The sequence below is a fragment of the Hemitrygon akajei genome, chromosome 5, assembly GCF_048418815.1.
Source record: "Hemitrygon akajei chromosome 5, sHemAka1.3, whole genome shotgun sequence".
In the NCBI taxonomy this organism is placed as follows: domain Eukaryota; kingdom Metazoa; phylum Chordata; class Chondrichthyes; order Myliobatiformes; family Dasyatidae; genus Hemitrygon; species Hemitrygon akajei.
Genome location: NC_133128.1, coordinates 188,832,719 through 188,855,582, shown reverse-complemented (window position 1 = coordinate 188,855,582; position 22,864 = coordinate 188,832,719). Strand labels below are relative to the sequence as shown.

At 38.3% G+C, this 22,864-nt stretch overlaps 1 protein-coding gene across 3 annotated transcripts in view; it reads left to right on the top strand.

The window, feature by feature from the left end:
* Positions 1-21,750, top strand: part of znf148 (zinc finger protein 148) — a 50,263-nt gene extending 28,513 nt beyond the window's left edge. For all 3 annotated transcript variants that reach the window (XM_073047538.1, XM_073047539.1, XM_073047541.1), the window contains exons 5-8: positions 4,263-4,386; positions 5,826-5,909; positions 11,999-12,117; positions 15,952-21,750. In XM_073047538.1, the coding sequence (XP_072903639.1) occupies positions 4,263-4,386; positions 5,826-5,909; positions 11,999-12,117; positions 15,952-17,553 (1,929 nt within the window). In that variant the 3' untranslated portion in view covers positions 17,554-21,750. The remainder of the gene's footprint in view (positions 1-4,262; positions 4,387-5,825; positions 5,910-11,998; positions 12,118-15,951) is intronic.
* Positions 21,751-22,864: the final 1,114 nt, after the last annotated feature.

Genomic DNA, 22,864 nt, shown 5'->3' with positions numbered 1-22,864 from the left:
AGTCCCCCTCCCCCCGCGCGTGAGTAGCAGTGAGCAACAATCCCCCCTCCCCCACCAGCAAAAATAAAGTGCACGCGTAAGCAGAGCAATAGCAAAGACACACGTTTGCAGTTACCCCAAAGGCTCCATTGTTCACCCGATAATTCGACATGCTGAAGGCTCTCTCTCCTAATAAGGGAGAAAGAGGTGACTCCATTCCATTTTCCAGCAAGCGGGGAGACAACTAACAACTGGCTGGATTACGTTATGTTACTTTTTCTGAGCTCTGTGCCTGGAGATCACAAGGATCCCGGGTCCCCAGGCACACAGCAGATGTTCCGACTCCCCCAACGACACTCGGATCTCCTGTGGCGACACCGACCCTTGATTCACCCGTCTCCAGTTACTCGAGATCCTAGGCTTCTGAAACTGTGCTGAAATTTTAGGCCGAGACTTTGGCATGCCGAATAGTGGCCGATAGTGGAACCCCAAGAGCGGGTCCCATTCCCGCAAAGAACCGTAGTCAGTGTGTAACTCCAGGTCAGGGTCTTCAAAAGAACCCTGAAAGGGAAAAATAGAGATATTAAAGTTGGAAGTAGGACTGTTTTCAAAAATGCAAGCAAAGGAGTCGCCGTTAGGCGCCATAACTACTTAGGTGAGGCCTAATTTGGAGTATTGTGTGCAGTTTTGGCCACTTGCCTACAGGAAAGATGTAAACAAGATTGAAAGAGTGCAGAGAAAATTTATAAGGTTGTTGTCAGGTCTGGAGGACCTGAGTTATAAGGAAAGATTGAATAGGTCAGGACTTTATTCTTTAGAATGTAGAAGGATGGGAGGAGATTTGATACAAGGATACAAAATTATGAGGGGTATAGATTGGGTAAATGCAAGTAGGCTTTTTCCACTGAGGTTGGGTGGGACTACAACCAGAGGTCATGGTTTAAGGGTGAAAGGTGAGAAATTTAAGGGGAACATAAAGAGTCACCTCGTCACTCAGAGGGTCATGAGAGTGTGGAACGAGCTGCCAGCCTGAGTGGTGTATGCAAGTTCAATTTCAGTGTTTACATGGATAGGAGGGATACAGAGGACTGTATGGTCCCAGTGCAGGTAGATGGTTTTCAGCATGGACTAGATGCCCTAAGGGCTTGTCTGTGCTGTACTTTACTTCAATTATGACTCCGTGAGGGCCTCTGTTGGTCAGAGTTGACCTAGATATTGCATCCGAGCTGTATAGATACACAAGCCTGGGCAGTACAATATGGAGAGCAAGCTGTTACCCATGTAGCAAGCTCCCACTCTCCATGCGAAACATGAACCCGAAGGAACGGCAGAGAGTGATACAGTTTGGTACCAGCAGTGTTGTGGGAGTTGCCAGTCAACATTGAAGCTAATGTAGGACCTCGGCTCCGTATTTTTGCCCTCGGGATTTACTCCTGAGGGTTTCCCCTTGAGTGGGTATAGCTGTAAGGCAGGGGAGATCTGAGATCAGAGTTTTCCTTTTCCTAGATGAGTTGCCAACCACAACTAACAAGCCCCATCTGCCTGAAGCGACTTGTTTTAAGGAACCAGTAACCCATCTTTGCCCCTTCTCCTGTCCGTAGAAACTGTTCTGCTGGGCTCAGTGGCTAAGCCACATGCGAAAGGCAGCAGCTGGACTTGGTTGTCAGAGGCTATTTGAGGCACACGTTATTGGGAGCATTTAATAGGTAGTGGGATCTTGTCCCCATTACCACCCCAGCTGTAACAACCTTAAGGAACCTCTGTGTCTCTAACGCAAGGTATAAATGGCTAAACATTTACCTACATGTTGCTAATGTTGGATGCAAATATGTATCTGCCCTACAGTAGGTAAGCTGGAAAGAATGTTTATGGGGAAGCTATCGACTTTTATATGAGCAAGATGTTAAAGAATGTTGTAGAGATGAACAAGTTTGGAGAAGTTATTCACTAGGAAATGGGGTATAGTTGATCACGACATCATTGATTAAGGAAACAGAAAATGAGCTGGGACTCCCACTTCTGGTCACTAATCTGTGAATTATACTGAGATGTACAGTGCCTATAAAAAGTACTCAACACCTCACCCCTCCTTCCCGGAATTTTTCATGTTTTATTCTTTTACTACATTGAATCATGGTGGATTTCATTTGGCATTTTTGACACTGATCAACAGAAAAGACTCTTTCATGTCAAAGTGAAAACTAATTTCTACAAATTGCTTCACATTGTAATAGAATGTGTTTAGCTATTTAATAATGGTGACAAAACCAACACACACCAGATTTTGATGTTTTCCAACCAGATACAAGGTTGAGCATGGTATGTCCAATTCTAAGTCAAGTAGTTTTATGTATTCTGTAACGGTGTCTCTGCTGACATCCATTATCCTACAAGTCTTGCCATAATTCCCTGATTCTTAACCCCACCAACCCCTTAGTTTCTGATTTGCTAAGTGGAAGATCTATATCCACAGCTGAGCTTTTAACAGCTTTTTTGGCCAAACAATCAACCCAGTCATTTTCCTCAACACATCTATGTGCAGGGACTCATAAGAAAAAGACATGTAAACCAATACTTTGAATATGAAATAAAGTTTGAAGAGCTTTCAGCAGTTGATCTGAGCTGCTGCTAGAAATAGCTGTTTCAAGACTAATCAAAACTGGAAAAAAAATCAAAACAAATTACAGCTTTGCAAGGACAAATTTCCTCCACCTACTGCAAGCCCAAAATGATGGCAACAAATTCTGCTGTGTACACTGATAAATGGTTAGTAATACGTTTCTTTATTGTTACCTGTAATTCAGGCACAAAAGCAGCTGCACCAACATTCCCAGTTAAATTATCTCTTGATCTATCAGTAAAAATGGTTAACATATCCCAATAATTTTCTTTTAACATATCGATGGATCAACAGACTCTCAGGCACATCAGGACTCTTGGATTTAATTAAATCATGCCAACTAAAATAAATTAAAGACATTGGGAAAAAGACAAGGTGGATTACCTAGAAAGATACAGTGAGACATGTTACATAATCCAGCAAACCCATATTCCTAGTGTGGTTACAACCCAGCCACCCAAAACTAAAAACACTCTTCTTGTGACGTTCCCAACAGTCTTCCAATACATTTTTAACAGGGTGATCATTACTCTGCTGCCTCAAATTAAACCAGTATGCTAACATCAACTTTAACCTCTGCAACTGTAAGGGTAATTGTCCCATTTCAATTGAAACAGAGGTCAACCTCACTACACCACAATACAGTCTAAAACTATGTACAGTTAAATTGAAATTATTACCTCTAATCCATAATGCTCCACCATAATGCTCCATCATCTACAAAAAGCGATTTACCCACTGATCAACAGAAGGTATCTCTATCTCAGAAAACATCATTAATCAGCAGTTAGACCTTCCAGATACAGGTGTAGTTGAAACACCTTGACTGCGAACAGGTGATCTCCATTTAGCTAATTATGTGACTTCTAAAACCAATTGGCTGCACCAGTGATGATTTGGTGTGTCATATTAAAGGGGGTGAATACTTAGGTAATCGATTATTTTGTGTTTTATATTTGTAATTAATTTAGATCACTTTGTAGACATCTGTTTTCACTTGATACGAAAGAGTCTTTTTCCTGTTGATCAGTGCCAAAAAAGCCAAATTAAATCCACTGTGATTGAATGTTGTAAAACAATAAAACATGAAAGCTTCCAAGGGGGGGGTGAATACTTTTAATAGGCACTGTAAATAGGTATGAATGACATTTGTGAATGCAGAAGATGTGATTTGCCTGTGGACTCCTGTCAGTTTCTGAATAAATAAATGAGGTTCAAGGCAGTTTTTTGTAGGGTTTTTCAAGGGTATTTAATGTAGAATTTATGGCTACAATTTTATTCTTCTTGGGTACATACTCCATTCTAGTGCTGGTTGCCCTAGGTTCCACTATTTTGTTAAATCTGTGGTATTTGAAATTCAAGTGCAAATTTTATCAGATTTAGTGTGATCACCTGTGTCTTTAGAATATATGAAAAACAAGTTTTAGCACCCTATTGGTGGTGTTATGTGAAAGTATTGGGGGAACTTGTTCAATGAATTCTGTATAAAAATTTGGAAGGGTCTCAGCCTGAAATGTCTGCTGTACTCTTTTCCATAGATGCTGCCTGGCCTGCTGACTTCATTCAGCAATTTGTGTGTGTTGCTTGGATTAACAGCATCTGCAGATTTTCTCTTTCTAATAAATTCTGAGTTGGAATAAAATTGTTAACATTTTGTATTCAGATTCTAACAATAAATGAAGATGGATCGTTGGGATTGAAATGCCTGAAATCTCATATCTGTGAGCACTGTAATGCTGCTTTCCGTACCAACTACCATTTACAAAGACATGTTTTCATTCACACAGGTATGGGTGGTCTTGTACACTAAATCATTCAAGGTCAAATTTAAAATACTTGTATAATTAGGTGTGTTCTAATAACTGAAAAATATTGTCAAAATATTAAGTGTATTCATGATTTTAATTGGCTTAATATTTACTTGCCATTTTGTTGTTTCCTGAAATATGATTCATTGCAAACAAATTCTTCTAATTTCTGTTTTATTGTCCGATCCTGTACCATAATGAAACAAAACATTGCCAAGTACAGACATCTGTTGTGAAGTTTGTTGTCCTAAACTTGCTGGTTGCTCTTCGTGTGAGCTTTTGCCAATTGCGTTGTAATTTGAACTCTTCATTGAGTGTACCAGTGAAACACAACTTTATTATAATTCTCCAGCATTGCACTGGGAATCTGTAATAGTATATCGGTGCAAAGTTAAAATTAGTATCTAAACAGCAGGTCCATTAATTTTGTTGGCAAGAAATTGGCACAATGGGTCAGGGCTAGACTAGTCTTGAGCACGTGGAAATTATAGTGTTCCATGACTTAACTATAAAAAAGGTTGTTATCTGAATGTGTTATGCTTTTAATTTTGATTTCCTTGTGTATTTTAACTATTTATGAGGGGTGTAGATAGGGTAGGTGCAAGCAGGCTTTTTCCATTGAGGTTGGGTGGGACTACAACCAGAGATCGTGGCTTAAGGGTGAAAGGTGAGAAGTTTAAGGGAAACAGACATGAGGGGAAGCTTCTTCACTCAGAGGGCTGTGAGAGTGTGGAACAAGCTGCCGGTGAAAGTGATGGATGTGATTTAGATTTCAACATTTGAGGTGTTTAGTTAGGTACATGGTAGAGATATGGAGGGCTATTGTCCCATGCAGACTGATGGGAGTAGACAGTTTAAATGGTTTGGCATGGACTAGATGGGCCAAAGGGCCTGTTTCTGTGCTGTATTTTTCTATGATTCTATGACTAATTATTAAATTGTTTAAAATACTCCTTTTTTGTTTTTGTATGGCTGCTTTTGACAAATTTGTCAGCCACCTAAGCTAGCTGTTCTTGTTTTATGAGCTGGCTTATTTTCTTTATCTCACTGTCTGTCCCCTATGATGGTACTTGTGAATGAAAGGCCCCGCAGCCTTAAACCATCTTGTTGAGGTTTGCATCAGCACTTTGCAAATTGGCTCCTCAAAAGCTGGGAATCAATAGTTTCTGTGAGTCTGTTTGGTTTAGCAGGAATTTTTGTTCCAAAGTCTCTTCAGATTTTATGTTTCTCTGAATTGTAATGTTGCTAAATGTTGAATATGTTTTATAGTTGATAAAACTGTATGAATCTTGACATCAGTACTATTAAGGCTGTTGGTTGAGGTATTTTAAGCTGACTGGAGATGACATGGAATTAAGGATTCCATTTTCTTGTATTCATTTGTAATGCTCACTGACAGTATTCTTTTACTTTTGAAGGTGAAAAACCGTATCAGTGCAGTCAATGTAGCATGCGTTTTATTCAGAAGTACTTGCTGCAGAGACATGAAAAGATTCATACTGGTAAAGTTTCTTCTGTTTTAATTCAACTTATTGGTTTTTGTATCTGGAAAAATATGAACAGGTCTGATTGCAGGTTTAATCGTGTCATTAAACCTAGAGTTTCACTTTCATTCATCTTTTTGGTAAACTTGAAAGCAGTCAATAAAAATAACATAACTGCGTTTATGTAATGGTTTTCTTATCCAATGTTCCCTCAGATTTTTTTTTGCAGCTGTGCAGACAAACCATTGCTCTGAGCAGGAAATTTTTACATGGCCTCAAAATTGTGCGGCACTTCAAATGATTTGTTTGAACAATTAACAATGAGCTACCAACTTCCATTCTTTGTTTATTGTTACAATTTGCAACAGTGTTTTAACTTGAAACTGACAATATAAGTATGTTGAAGCTCTAAAATGTTTCAAAGTAAAGGGTGTGGTATGTTTATTATTTTAGAAAATCTAGAAAATATTCATTAACTATAGGATATTTCACAATTATTAACATAGATTTCAAAATTATATTAATATTATATAAAAGAAAATTCCAGTTGTGCGACAACAAAAGCTACGTGTGCAGGAGCATTTCACCTACAGTGTGGCTATGTTCGAGGGAACAGTGTTCTTATCCTAAAGTCCTTATTAATTTTGAATTTGTAAAATTTGTAAATCAAGGCTACTTAGAACGCTGTATCTGTGCTTGACTTTCCAAGAGTAATCCAATTGGTTTTGTTCCCAATCTTTCCAAATATCCTTGCAAATGATTTTCTTCCATTTATTTTGGAAAGCCATTATGGAATCTACATCCATCACCCTATCAGGCAATGCAGTACAAAGATCAAGCCTTAACAGTTGCACGGTTATTTTACATCTGTTAGCTTTGGAGCTTTTGGTCAGAGAACAAATATCTGAGGCACAATAGCACAATGTGGAACATGATAGCAAAGTGGTTAGTACAATCACTTTACTGCCCCAGGTATCACTGATCAGAGTTCAATTCCCACTTTTGTGTGAAAGGAGTTTGTTTGATCTCCCCGTGACTACATGGGTGTCCTCTGGATGCTCTGCTTTCCAAAGATGTAAGATTGAAGGTTAGTGAGTAATGGGTGTGCTATATTGGCACTGAAAGTGTGGCAACACTTGTGGGTTTCCACCAGCACAATCCTTGGTTGTTTATGCAAAAATAATGTTTTACTGTCTGTTTCAGGCATATTTTACTGTCTCGCTGTCTCTCTTGCTCTGTTTTCTTGCGCCATCTCTCCCCCTCCCCCCTCCCCCTCCGGTCTCTCTGTTTTGTTATCAATTATTCTATTACTGAAGAAGTTTTGTTTAAGTTCTGAGTCAAAATCCTTTGTGCCTTCAAAGATCACCATAGCAATTTTCTCTTAACTTTCTCTGCTCTGAAACGATTGATCCCAGCTTTGCCAGTTCATCTGTGTGACACTATACTACCTTCTTGGGATCTCTGTTTGTACAGTTCAGAATGGGTTCAGTGTGTACATGATGACTGAAATAGATGCTTACTGTTGCTGTCTGAACATTGCCATGGCCAAATAAATAGATTGATTAAGTGTGAGTGCTTGCTGTGACTCCTCTCACTCAATCAGTGGAAGTTCTAGCAGAATGGAAGTAGCACAGATTATAAGTGTGTGTAAAACTATACCATTCTTATTCTATTGAATGTGATCTTTCAGATTAATTAGTCATTCATTATATGCATGTCCCTATGGCCATGTGTAAGAGGAGTGCTTCTCTTTAATTAATTGCTTTGACAGTGACGCTACTTTAACGTGGATAAATATGGCATTCGATTTGCATTCAGCCTATTCAACAAATAGAAATGAGATAAGCGAAATGCTAAAGTGGTTTGATGCTTGGTGAATAAATAGTGTAGTTTTCATCCATCCATAATTTCAGCTAGAAATCACAGACAGCTGGGCATCCAGATTTAATCCTGATATCTGCTTTGTTTTAGGAATAGTAAAGGAAATGAGGTTAGTGCAGCAATGTTATGCTGTGATGTAAAAGAGAGTCAGCCATGATCTTTTGAATAACAGAGGAAGCCAAAGGCCTACTCATTTTTTAAAAATTCTTAAACCTTTTTATGTCATGGACCAATACCATTAAGCAAGGAGTCTGAACCCGTTTGGAAACCTCTGAATTAGAGTAATTTTAGTCTAGGTAGTGATAAAGCTGGTTACAATAGGGAAAATACAGTCCAAAGGTATTGCTCTACCTGGCACTGTGTTATACATTTTTTATATATTTGATAAAATAATAGTTCTTTATCATCATTTCAGATTATTTTCTTTTTTATATGCAGTGTTCTAATTTGTAAGGTACAGATTCCAAGTGGCATGGTTGTTTATTTCCCACACACTTCCTCTAGAATTGCAGGCTGCCACAGTAGTGGAGTGGTTAGCATGACGCTATTACAGCTCAGTTTGTCAGATTTACAGTGGAGTAAAGGGAAGTACAGAGGCATGAGAAAATTGCTTGGAAGAGAACACTGGCAGGGATAATGACAACAGCAATGGCTGAAACTTCTCCAAACAATTCAGAAGGCACAGGATATTGACACTGCCTATAAAAAGTATTCACTGCCCCTCCCCCGGAAGTTTTCATGTTTTATTGTTTTACAACACTGAATCATGCTGGATTTAATTTGGCATTTTTGACACTGATCAACAGAAAAAGACTCTTCCATGTCAAAGAGAAAACAGATCACTACAGAGTGATCTAAGTTAATGACAATATAAAGCACTAAATAATTGATTGCATAAGTATTCACCCCCTTCCAGTCAGTATTTTAGTAGATGTCCCTTTGGCAGCAATTACAGCCTCGAGCCTGTGTGGATCGGTCTCTGATCAGCTTTGCACATCTGGACACTGAAATTTTTCCCCATTCTTCTTTACAAAACTGCTCAAGCTCTGTCAGATTGCATGGGGATCGTGTGTGAACAGCCCTTTTCAAGTCCAGTCACAAATATTTAATTGGAATGAGGTCTGAACTCTGACTTGGCCACTCCAGGATATTAACTTTTAAGCCATTCCTGTGTAGGTTTGGCTTTATACTTGTAGTCACTGTCCTGCTGGAAAACATATCTTTTCCCAAGTCACAGTTCTCTTGCAGACTGCATCAGGTTTTCCTTCAGGATTTCCCTGTATTTCGCTGCATTCATTTTACCCTCTACCTTCACAAGTCTTCCAGAGCCTGCTGCAGTGATGCATCCCAACAGCATGATGCACCCACCACCATGCTGTAGTGTTTTGATGGTATGCTTTTGTTGATGTGTAGTGTTTGGCTTATGCCAAACATAGTGTTTAGTCTGATGGTCAGAAAGCTTAATTTTGGTTTCAGCTGACTTCAGAGTCTCCCAAATGCCTTCTGGCAAACTCTAGCTGAAATTTCTTGTGAGCTTTTTGCAGCAGTGGCTTTCTCTTTGCCACTCTCACATAAAGCTGTGACTGGTGAAGCACCCGGGCAACAGTTGTACGCGCAGCCTCTCCCATCTCAGCCACTGAAACTTGTAACTCCTCCAGAGTTGTCACAGGTCTCTTGGTGGCCTCCCTCACTTGTCTCCTCCATGGTCACTCAGATTTTGAGAACCACCTGCTCTAGGCAGATTTATAGCTGTGCCATATTCTTTCTATTTCTTGATTGTCTTAACTGTACTCGAAATTATATTCAGTGACTAGGAAATTTTCTTGTATCCATCTCCTGACTTGTGCTTTTCAGTGACCTTTTCGTGGAGTTGTTTGGCGTGTTCTTTTATCTTCATGGTGTTGTTTTTGCCAGGATACTGACTCACCAGCAGTTGGACCTTCCATTTACAGGTGTATTTTTACTACAATCAATCGAAACACCTTGACTGCACACAGGTTTCCAAAAACAGATCTCTGTTAAACTAATTACATGACTTCTTAAACCAATTGATCATTTGGTGTGTCATATTAAAGGGGTGAATATTTATGCAATCAATTATTTTGTGTTTTATATTTGTAATTAATTTAGATCACTTTGTAGAGATCTGTTTTCACTTTAACATGAGTCTTTCTCTGTTAATCAGTGTCAATAAAAGATGGAATACGTAAATAAGTTAGCCAATAATATCAAAAAGGATACCAAAAGTTTCTTCAGATACATAAAGTGTAAAAGAGAGGCAAGAGTGGATATTGGACCACTGGAAAATGATGCTGGAGAGGTAGTAATGGGTGATAAGGAAATGACGGACAAACTGAAGTATTTTGCATCAATCTTCACTGTGGAAGCTACTTGCAGCATTGTGGAAATTTGAGAGTGCTGGGGGCAGAAATGTGTGAAGTTGGCATTAATAGGGAAAAAGAAAGTTGTTGGGAAACTGAAAGGTATCAAGGTAGATGTTGAACACCCCAGGGTTCTGAAAGGGGTGGCTGAAAAGATTGTGGGGGTGTAATGATCTTTTAAGAATCACTAAATTCTGGAATGGTTCTGGAAGAGTAGAAAGTTGCAACTGTCACTCCACTCTTCAAGAAGGGAGAGAGGCAGAAGAAAGGAAACTATAGGCCAGTTAGTCTGACCTCAGTGGTTGGGAAGATGTTGGAGTCAATTGTAAAGGATGTGGTTTTGGGTTAATTTGAGGCACATGACAAAATAGGCTGTAGTCAGCATGGTTTCCTCAAGGGAAAATCTTGCCTGATATTTCTGTTGAAATTCTTTGAAGAAGTATCATGCAAGATAGACAAAGGAGAATTGTTTGATATTGTGCACTTGGCTTTTCAGAAGGCCTTTGACGAGGTGCCACCCATTAGGCTGGTTAACAAGTTAAAAGCCCATGGTATTACAGGAAATATACTAGCATAGATAATGTGTAGCTGATTGGCTGGAGGCAAAGATTGACAATAAAGCGACCCATTTCTGGTTGGCTGCTGGTGACTGGTGTTGTTTCACAAGGAGTCTGTGTTGAGATCACTTCTTTTTACATTATATGTTAATGACTTAGATGATGGAATTGATGGCATTGTTGCAAAGTTTGCAGATGTTGCAAAGATAGGTGGAATACATTGTCGGGAATTGTATAGTTATGTACTTTCACTTTGGTAAAAAATATAAAGAGTAGACTATTTTCTAAATGGAGATAAAATACAAAAAACTGAGATGCAAAGAGACTTGGGAGTCCTTGTGCAGAATACCCTAAAGGTTAATTTGCAGGTTGAGTCTGTGGTGAGGAAGACAAATGCAATGTTAGCATTCATTTCAAGAGGACTAGAATGTAAAAAGAAGGATGTAATGTAGGATGTACTGACACTAGAGAAAGTTCAAAAGAGGTTCAGGATTGAATGGCTTGTTATATGAAGAGCTGTTGATGAATCTGGACCTGTATTCCCAGAGGTTGTTTGATTCTTGATTAGTCAGGACATGAAGAAATAGAGGGGTGGGGGGGGGGGGGGGGTTTGGCAGGGAGATGCAGGAGGTTGGGGCTGAGAGGAAAATTGAATTAAGCTATGATGAAATGGTGGAGCAGACTAGATGGGCTAAATGGCCTAATTGTACTCCTATATTTTATGGTCTTATTTTGGAGTTCAATCTCAGCATCCTCTGTAAGGTGTTTATATGTCTTTCCTGTGTAATGTGTGGATTTTCTCTGGGATCTTCAGTTTACTCTCACGTTCCAAAGATGTGCCTATTAGTAGGTTTAATTGATCATTGTAAATTGTCCTCGGAATAGGTTGGAGTTAAAATTGGGAGTTGTTGGGGATGGCTGAACGATGGGACTCAAAGGTTCAGAGGGGCCTATTCCATGCTGTATTTCTAAATAAGTGAATAATTAATTGCTGGTGCCGTACAATGGGAACTGAAGGTCCCATTTATTTATTGTCAGCCACCCAGCTTATTGTTGCAAAGTTCTTGTTGCACACTTTATTGGGTATTTGGGCAATAGTTGCGGAGGAATTGAGAACATTGAAGGCAAAGTGTGTTTCATTTAATGAATTTAATAATACACGCATTTTTGAAATTAATGCTGATTTACTTTTCTAAGCATGTGGCCTTTAGAGTTTTATCGGAGTTGATATAAAACTGAATTGAATGCCTTATCCCCATGTGTAATCCTTTGAAACTGCCATTTTCAGGTGAAAAACCCTTTCAATGTGATGAATGTGACATGAGATTTATACAGAAATATCATATGGAGAGGCATAAACGGACTCACAGTGGAGAGAAACCATATCAGTGTGAATACTGTCACCAGGTGAGAGTTAACTTCAAGTAATTATCACTGTTGTGTGAAGCACTGATTAGGAAATTTTGTAACCCAAAAGAGCTATTTGCCTGTCGCTCCTGCTGGTTCTCAAAGAATATAAATCCTACCCAAATATGAAAGAAGGCAAAACAAGAATGTATGTTTTTATTATCTAAGCAATACGTTTAAAATTATGAAAGCAGAGAAATTATTTGATACGCTGTTTATAATGCCCAAATACAGTATGAAGAACTATTGATTCAATAAAAAAAATATGCAAAAGAAAACAGTGGGGAGAAGAAAGTGAACAACTTTGAACTGGAGAATTTGCTTCCATGGTTGGTAGTCATTTAAATTACATATTTTATTTATTTCATAATTGAGATAGCATGGAATAGGCCCTTCCAGCCACACAACCCAGCATTCCCCCGATTTAATCCTAGTCTGATCATGGAACAATTTATAATGACCAATTAATCTAAACTGGGACACCCAGAGGAAACCCACGTTGGCACGGGGAGAACGTACAAACTCCTTACAGACAGCAGTGAGAATAACTTATCTTTATTTTGTTCTAATTACTTAAATCTGTTCTTGTTTTACAGTCAATGAATTATTTTTCAAATTAATTAATTGCAAATAGAACATTTTTTTTCCTTTGAGCCTCAGGACTCACACTACCAGAAGTTACTACCCCTCAACTGTCAGGCTCTTGAACCAGAGGGGATGACTTCACTTGATTTCACTTCATTATTGAAATGTTCCTACAGCCCATGGACTCACTTTCAAGAACTCTTCATCTCTTGCTGTCTTATCTATCCATCTATCTAACTTATTTTGTTAGTTTATTATCTCTTTTTGTATTTGCACAGTTTGTGTCTTTTGGTTGAACGCTCAAGCTGATGTGGTCTTTCATTGATTCTATTATGGATGTATGCCCGCAAGAAAATGAATCTCAGGGTTGTATGTGGTGACATATATGTACTTTGATAATAAATTTACTTTAAGCAAGCAATTATATTTTCCATTCTATCTTCCTGACTTTCTTCTGCATCCTGTACATTGTCTTGGTGTCTTTACTAAAGCAGTGTGCCTAAACTAGTGTTTTGATTGCGGTTTAAATGGTGTCCTGTGTGACTTCAACATAACTTTTATACTGTCTCACTTATAAAATAAGGAGATTGGGTGGTTTTTATTACTTTCTTGTGGAGGCCTTCAGCAGGTTAGACAGGTGTATTTGGAGACCGAAAGAATTAACTCTTCAGTGAACTTCCATCTTCTTTCATCATTCTTTTACCATGTAACAAACAGGGACATAATGACAGCAGACGGGCATTAACAATGAATTTGGGGATATCATGACATCACTTTGTATTTTACTTATTTTGCTGCAGTGTGTAATGGCTTGTTTATTAGAAGGGAAAAGAAGTAAGCCATGGAACTTATGTGTTTACATTTTTTTTAAAAACTGTTGTTAACCCACTCAGCTTTAACCATTCAATTAACTACTCTGGTTTACTCATTCTTTCGTTTGTCCATTATGTGCCATGTCATATAACGTGTGTGATCATGATGTGAGGCGGCACAGTTAGCACAATGCTTTACAGGTTCAATTCCCACCATTGCCTGTAAGGTGTTTGTACTTTCTCCCAGTGACTGCATGGGCTTCCTCCCACAGTCCAAAGACGTACCAGTTGGTCGGTTAATTGGTCGTTGTAAGTTGTCCTATAATCATGCTAGGATTAAATCGGGATTGCTGGGTAGTGCAGCTTGCTGTTCCAGAAGGGCCTGTTATGCACTGTATCCCAATAAAGAAATAAAATTGTGGTCTTTCCATGACCATGACTGTTCTTGGCAGATTTCTCTACAGAAGTGAATAAAAACACAAAATGCTGGCAGAACTCAGCAGGACAGACAGCATCTATGGGAGGAGGTAGTGAAGACGTTTTGGGCCGAAACCCTTCATCAGGAGTCACTACAGAAGTGGTTTGCCATTGCCATCTTCTGGGTAGTGTCCTTACAGGACAGGTGACCCCAGCCATTATCAATGTTCTTCCGAGATTGTGGTTGCATAACTAGGACTTGTGAAATGCACTGGCTGCTCATAGGACCATCCTTCACCTGCTCCCATGGTATCATGTGACCCTGATGGTGGGGCTAAGTAGGTGCTACACCTTACCCAAGGGTGACCTCCAGATTAGCAGAGGGAAGAGGTGCTTTACACCTCCTTTGGTAGAGATGTATCTCCACCCTGCCACCCATTCTGTGGCGGAATTAGGCCATTTGGCCTATCGTGTTAGTTCTGCCGTTCCATCATGGCTGTTTTATTACCCTTCTCAACTCCCATTCTCCTGCCTTCTCCCTGTAACCTTTGACACAGTTTCTAATCAAGAATCTATCAACCTCCATCATAAATATACACCAGTGTCACATTCCTTTTCATACTTGGTGCTTTAAAATTATGAACAGGATGCTTAACAAGTAACTGGAAAATCTACCGTAGATTCCGGACTACAGAGCGCACCTGATTTTTAGCCGCTGGCTCTAATTTTAGAAATAAAATCATTTTTTTAATTGTAAAGGCCGCACCGGATTTTAGGCCGCACCGGATTTTCGGCCGCAGGTGTCCCACGTTGTAATATGAGATATTTACACAGAAAGATATTACACGTGAGGATTTTTTTAACTTTTAATTAAATCCATATGGTAACAAAAACAAATACATATTGCAAATGCTTTTTTTCGAACCGTGCCCGTACGCGGCTACTTTTAAATATACGTTGCGTATACTTCTTTACTGAACAACATTCCAATATCTCCTAACGACTGGTAAAAAAATATATATATTGCAGCCTACCAGGAAAAGTTATTGATACCTTTAACTTAAAAGCAGAGTTCGCTCAGATCCAAAGCCGCTCGCGTAATGCGCTCCCCCCTCCTTTCCGTTTCATCGCAAACCGGCATTTTCCCACGAGACGCGGCGAAACCGGGTGTGACGTCATAGCATCCCGCGATGTAGTACAGAAAACAAATATAGTTTAAACTAAGTAGTCAGCACAATGCTTTTCTTCGAGTGTTTTCCATGTTGATGAGGGTGAGTACAAATGACTGATTTACAATAATTTAATTGTGAAAGTGCGCTTGATTTATCGTACAATTTCATTGGACCTCTGTGAACTACTCATCAATTTTATTGGTCTACTGTTACGAGGCAAAATGTTTACGAGGCGGCATGAAAAAAACCATGCATTAGCCGCTTCGGATTATTGGCCGCAAAGTTCAAAGCTGTTCAAAATGTGGGAAAAAAGTAGCGGCTTAAAATCCGGAATCTACGGGTATATAATTTTCACTGATGGAATAGGAACAGAAATATCAAAAAGAGGAAAGATGCAGCAATGCTCAGTATAACAGTCGTGCATTGTTGGCTGCTGACATGTTCTGTTTGCAATTAATTAATTTGAAAAATAATTCATTGACTGTAAAACAAGACCAGATTTAAGTAATTTGAATAAAATAAAGGTAGGTTATTCTTGCTGCTGTCTGTAAGGAGTTTGTACGTTCTCCCCTTGCCAACGTGGGTTTACTCTGGGTATCCCAGTTTGGGTTAATTGGTCATTGTAAATTGTTCCATGATCAGACTAGGATTAAATCGGGGGAATGCTGGGTTGTGTGGCTGGAAGGGCCTATTCCATGCTATCTCAATTAAGAAATAAATACACAATTTAAAATTTGTAACTGATGGCAATTAAAGCTGAAAGGTAAACTATACAGAATGTGCACTTCTTTGGGGGCTTGTGAGAATAATTAATTTTAATGATATTGGTTCTAACATTATTTTTTCAGTATTTCTCCAGAACTGATCGCGTATTAAAGCATAAACGGATGTGCCATGAAAACAGAGACAAAAAACTAAAGTGTGCTTTGAAGATGAGTGATATGGGTGGAAATGAGGATGATCAAAGCATTGCTCTGCTACATAAAGATAATCCAATACCACGGAAAAAGAAGCAAAAAGCAGGGGAGAAATCAAGATCCACTGGCCCCCTCTCTGAAAAAGAGTGCCCCTTGGAAAAGCTTGACCAGAAAAAAGATGAGAATGACAGTGATTATCCATCGCTTTATAGTATTGCCTCAAAAGTGAAAGATGAATATATGGTGACTGAATACTCTGTTGAAATACCACATTCATCCAGTAGTGGCAACCCTTTGGAAAGTACATCCAGGGACATCCATCCACCTAAACTGGTCATCAAGAAGGTGAGCAGTAAGAGGAGCCAGAAAGTCCAGCTGGAACCGAGCCAGGCAATGCCGGCTTTATCAACTTATGAAGAAAATAAAGTTACTAAATATACTTATGAACTGATTGGTAAACAAGGACTGCTGGATTCTGAAGGAAGCCATGATATGGACCAGGTAGATTCCTTACAGGAAGTTCCCAGCAAACCTATGCATAGCAGCAACAACTATGATGATGCAATGCAGTTTCTGAAGAAGAAGCGATATCTGCAAGCAGCAAGTAATAACAGCAGAGAGTATGCCATGAATGTAGGCCAGATAGCATCTCAGCCATCTGTGACCCAAGCCGCTGTAGCCAGTGTCATCGATGAAGGCGCCGCAGCGTCAATGTTGGATTCTCAGTCATTGAGTGTTGAAATAAAGAACAGTCATGATAAAAGTGGGATTCCTGATGAGGTACTGCAGACTCTACTGGAGCATTATTCTCATAAGGCAAATGGACAACATGAAATGCCTTTTAGTGTTGCCGATACAGAAGTGGCCTCGAGTATGTCGATTAACACTTCAGATGTAGCTGAGGTTGCGCAAACCGAGAGAGTTGGTGCAAGTTCTCAGTCAGCCTCTTCGGACAAAGCCAGTATGCTTCATGAATATTCAAAATTTCTTCAGCAAGCTTTGGAAAGAACAAGCCAGAATGATGCATATTTGCCCAGTCAGAGCCTTGCTTTTGCAACTGAAACTCCAAACCTCACTAGTCAGCCGTTGTTTTCCTCCATGGCCTCAATGACTATGCAGCGTGGCTTTAGATCGAGCATGAATTCACCACTGCGACCTTCTTCTGAGAAGTCCCATTATGGCTTAATGGTCGGTGAGTCGCAGCACACCTTCTCTTTTTCAAATGAAGAGGCAAACCATAATTCTGTCTCTGCACAAGAGTTCTTGGATCAGATGACTTCTCAGAAGAAGGTAGAAGCTCAGCCGGTTCACCAGGCTTACCAAATAGGCACATTTGAACAGACATTCAGATCTCAGTACCAGAATGCAAGATCTGGTATAACTCCCCCGTATAGTGCCTCCAATGGACAAGTGAACCTGAGGGTGCGTGGGACTAGTGCAGAGTTTTCAGAGTTTCCATTAGTCAGTGTACAGGAGGGAAGAGCTCAAATGACTTCTTCACCAGATGCCACAGCTAGTCAGGCCTTTGGATAGCAAGAAAATCTGATCTTTGTTTTTAGTATTAAAAAAAAACATGGGCTAGCACTTCAGATTGACAATTCTTGTGTTATGTGCTGCTCTGTATAGGATGGCGTGCAGTATAAACAGTAGCTAATGCAGTTTTTGTTCATATAGAAGCCTTGAAAAAGGCCCATTGAATACCAAAACCCATTTGTGCTGTGGTGCAACATTGTTAGAAAAGTTCCCTTTGCATTTTCCAGCCATGCACAGCATGTCACAGGTTATTGTTTTGTAGCAGGGCTTAACTGTTGTTCAACACTGATGCTGCTGTTATGCCTCACCTTGTAACATGCCCCAAAATATTTTGGCACTTTTTAAAAGGAGAAAATTAATTAGTCACTTCTACACTTAGGGTAAAACCAAACTAATAACTTAGTTTCTTTGGATTTTCTTTTGAAATTATGCACTTTTCTAATCAGATTTACTAAGATTGTAAACAAAGCTAACATTTTTTTCATGTTTATATGTAGGTGAATGCTTAAAAGGAATTGGGACATAAATTTTATCTAACATACATTTTTTCACATTAGGAAGCCCATAAATTTGAGTGGGAGAAGAATGATAAACAACAATTATCTGTTGAACATTCTATTTATACCATGAGTTTAAAATATTAAATTTTATTTATTTTATAAATGAATGTGGGAATTTAGTTCTTAAAGCCACATAAAGCACAGAAGGTGCTTTAGTACTTCCCTAGGTGTGCGATTCAGCTTTTGGTTCTCCAAGATATTGGAATGCCTATTAAAATATAGTTTATGTCCCTATTTTTATATGTTTTAGTATATAACACCTTGTGTTTCCTTGCCGAAAATTTACCTGTTAATTTATATTACAATACCTACCCATTTATTATATAATACCTTGTCTGCATAACAATATTTTTCAAAAGTATATTATACAGCAAGTACATCACACAAGTGCATCATCCCACAAATAGTTTTGTTGCCCTTTCTGTAAATGTGATTTTGTACAATGTAGTGTACTGTGATTCTATAGCTTAAGAACACTTCTACTTTTGAATCAGTTGATTAAAAATCTTTCTTCCGTATAATTACTAAACTGGTGTCCCAATTGGAGATATAGTTGTCACCTTTTTCATTTTCAGGCAGTAATCATTCCTTGTAAGCAAAATTAAGGCTTTGGCTTAGCATTGTTCAGAATTGCTGTGACCTCCAAATGCGGTTACTTAAAGGGTTGAACTCTCAAGTTTACAAAGGAATAAATTGATATATAGTTTAGTGGAAAGGTTGTTTGAAATGAGATGGACAACACTGGTTAAAACCCTTTTGAGATTTGTATGATTTTTGGCTATCTGGCTGATCAGTGCAAACTTCATTCTGTAACGTGCTTAAGCCGAAGATTTAAACTTTGTATTTTTATATTTATGTCATCTTTGTAGCATTCATAACATTCTAATATTTACTGGTGAGAGTTTAAGTAGGAGTGCAGTGTTAAAATAAGTTGGGAATGATGACCAGAGAAACTCTTAAATATACTTCTAACTTTTTTTTGTAATTTACCAAACTTGACCTATGTAACTAACTGCACTTAAAATTAACTTTTTAAAGTGGCATCTTGGACGTAAAAAATGGAAATTCCTTATGCCCTTGTGCAGTTTAATTGAGGCTAAGCCATTGTGTAGATGTAATATTATGAGCCAGTTATATGTAGTGGTACATTTCAGGAAAAAAACATTTTTGTTTCAGCTGTCCCCTCTCGTCACCTTAATTCCAAACACTGATTTTGAAATCTATTTGGGGAGCTGCCATACAAGTATTAACATCCCATCTTTAACCATGTCCACTATACAGATAAATGACCTCCATGAGTAGATAATGCTTCCTTCTATTAATGGCAACAGAAGCAACGTACTCATACTCGTGAGGCCGTAAGTTAAAAATGAAATATAAAATTAAGAAGTCCTTAGTCCCAAGTAGACTGTGATGTGCTCATCTTGGGGATTCTTCTGTTTTCTGTCAGACACACTTAAGTCTTTATGGACCCCAGTTTAAAACCTTGGGTATAAAAGTTGGTTATAAATGTATTTATTTTTACTGGATGTTGAACACTGGACCAAATAACAAGATGTCTTGCAGATGTGACTACTTTGATAATTGGGAGTACATTCAGCAGCCATCAGTTTAAAGTTTAGAAACAAATTAAGTGATCAATACTTAGCTTTTTCAACTTTTTAAGATGGGCCACTCAGTAGAAATGAGGCAGCTGTAATTTGTTTTCGCATGGCTACTATTCAGAGCTCATTGAAGCGCTGCCTATATGCAGCATATTGCTCATGACCTTCCACTTTGCACTGAAATGAGCAGTAATGCTTTAAATCAATTCTGTAAATCTTTAAATTCATGCCGGCCATAATAATTAACTGAGAAAACATTTCACGTTATTTTTGCCCCTTTTAAAGAAGGATCTAGAGTCGCAATGTCTGTTGGGCTCAACGGTGTTTAGTTGAGTTCATAAATGAAGCTGCATTGCTATTTTTACTTTCCCATCTCTGGGGATATTTAAACAAAAAACCTCTGAGTTGATAAGGTGTGCAATGTACATTAAAATGTGCACTTTTTAAAATACTTTCCTTAGAAGGTGTGAGATGTACATGAAAACTATTATCAAACTGTAATTCAAAATGTGTGTTTTATAGTGCTAAGAGGCTATTTTGTGCTATTAAATTCATTTAAATATCTTACATAAACACAGGTAACATTTGATTATGGCCAATGTGTAAATGATGATTCTTTACAGTTGGTGGCAATCTGTACTTGTAATGGCTTGGGTTCTTTTTAAATGTATTGTATCTTTAGTGATTACAAATATGGTTTCATTCAGTTTTCACCTTTATGGCTCCTTTAATTGAAACAAATGCATTCCAAGAATGTAAAGTTGTATTTAATGCTCTGGAATTTTTGCATGTGCACATTGTTTGTTTTCATTTCGTCACCCAATATTTTAGCATGAGATGTTAACCTTTTAGATGATGCGTCATAGAAAGGGTGGGGGGGGGGAGCCCTAAAGTTCGTATTCAACAGCAAAAATTAATTGAAATGTAATGTGCTTGAGAAAGTTTTCTTCTCCCTATATAATTGCAGAAGCTTTTTTTTCTTTTGGGAGAAAGGGGATGGCATCTTACATTTTGGAAAAAGTTTATGTTGAGGATTTCTGATGTAAGGAGAACTTGACATACAATTCAGTTTCATAGCTTTATGTAAATAAATGCTTCAACAAAATAATCTACGCTGACTTCCAGACAATGTTGGCAGTGAGGGATTGAAACTGCATATCTATACAGAGCAGCAAAATGGATTATATACTAACGTAGGTAAAACTGCATCACATTTACAAAGGAGTTGCATAGATTTTATGTTATTTGCTAGCCTTTTATACACTGATGGACTTGCCAAGTGATACTTTATTCTAGTTTCTTTTAGTACACTGGTCAATTTTGTACGTAAGCTTGCTTTTCTATTAATGTAGAGGCACTAACTAGAGAGATCAATTTTGTAGTATATTGTAAAAGCTAAATTTGTTACAAATTCTGTTGGCCACAGTTTATGTATGAAAACAATTATGCTTCCTTTGTTCAGTTCACTACTTTACAATCAAGTTGTGCTGGAGAACTGTGTGCTTGTTAAAAGTCAATAAATCTCTCTTTTGTTCACCCCACATAAACTTATCACTTCAGTATCTTTTACATTAAGGGTTTTGGGGGAATAGATTTATCAGTAGTAGATATAGATACAATATTTTGCAACATGTCATCAAATACTGTGTAGATATGTAATAAAGTAAGTTCCTACAAAATGCTTTAAACCGTTATTAAAAGATATACAGTACTTTGTAAGCAGTGTATTAGAGAAATTGGAAGTATCACATTTTCATCTTTAAGGAGTCTTTAATACATAGATATAAATAAATGTTCAGAAATCAGTTGTTTGTTGTTAATTTATAAACAATGATGCTGCATAACAACATTTGAATTCGGGAAATGCTGTCATATCTTGAAGGATTCTGCGTGGAAGAAAAATTTAGTGTATAACATTTGTGTATAAAATATGCGGTGTTATTTTCATACATCTTCACATCTGTGACATTTTTATCACAGTGAAGATCTGAATGATGTTTGTTTTAGTTTCAAAATAAAAAAATTAAAAGTGATACTATGTCTTTGTTTGTAATTGTAGCATCATTATCGATGCTGGTGTGAATTTAGATTGTGATGGATATTTACTGTGCAGGGCCAGGGCATGGCCTTTTTGCCAAGCTCAGCTTTCTAACAGTGGCTGACGCTTCCAGGGATTGAAGAGTTGTTTTTGAGTAAGTTAAACTTCCAACCAATAATATTCTTTGTTCAGCTTCTCGCCATAAATGGGAGCCAGTTATCAGTTTTGAATGTAACTTTCAAGCAATAATCAGTCTGAAGTTAAAAGGAGAGCTTTGCAAACAAGCAGCAGTGTCTACAGAGCACAGGCTGCTCGCCCACAGCATGGGGCTGGCTGCTCAAGAGATGCAGTGTTAAACAATGAGATTATCTTAAGTGGGCCTGCATCAAAACGAGACAACACTGACTAAGCTCGTAGATCAAATTGGTACTGTCACTTAGCATGTCAAATTACCCATCTCTCAATAGTTGGGAGATTTGTGTACTGAAAATCAGCCTTCACTGCATTAATTGTTGGTGTTCGGGATCTCTGTCAGCAGAAGCTTTTAGACTAGTGATTCCCAAAGTGGATGATATTGCCCCCACCCCCCCCAGACTGTAGGAGATTCTAAAGGGGTGATAAAGGGTGTTGGGGGTGTGCTCAGTAGCAAGGGGAACAGTTGAGAGATCACAAGCTTAATTTAGGAAATGAATTATAAGTATTTGATCCTCAGTGCCTCATAATTGATTACAACGGGGAATTCCAGTGCATTAGGGTACAGCATTCAACACAGTAAAGTTCACAATCTGTCCTTTCAAATGGTCTTGACTGCATTTCTCTAGCCACGGTTTTAACAGATATCACTGCCCTACTTTGTGTACCTTCAGTCAGATATTTGGGTTTTGCCCAAGCTATTATGACATCACAATATTCCCCTTTATTGATCGAAGCACGTGCTTACACCTGCAGTCACCGAAGAAGGAGTTAAACGATCTGGTAATTCTCGACTGGGTAATTCAAGGCGGAACAACGGATGAGAGCTTGCAAGAAGAAATTATCAAAATTCGGAATGATGTAGAAGCAAAAATGCTATTTAAGAATGTTGTTTTTTTCTGGTATGTGGCTCCATT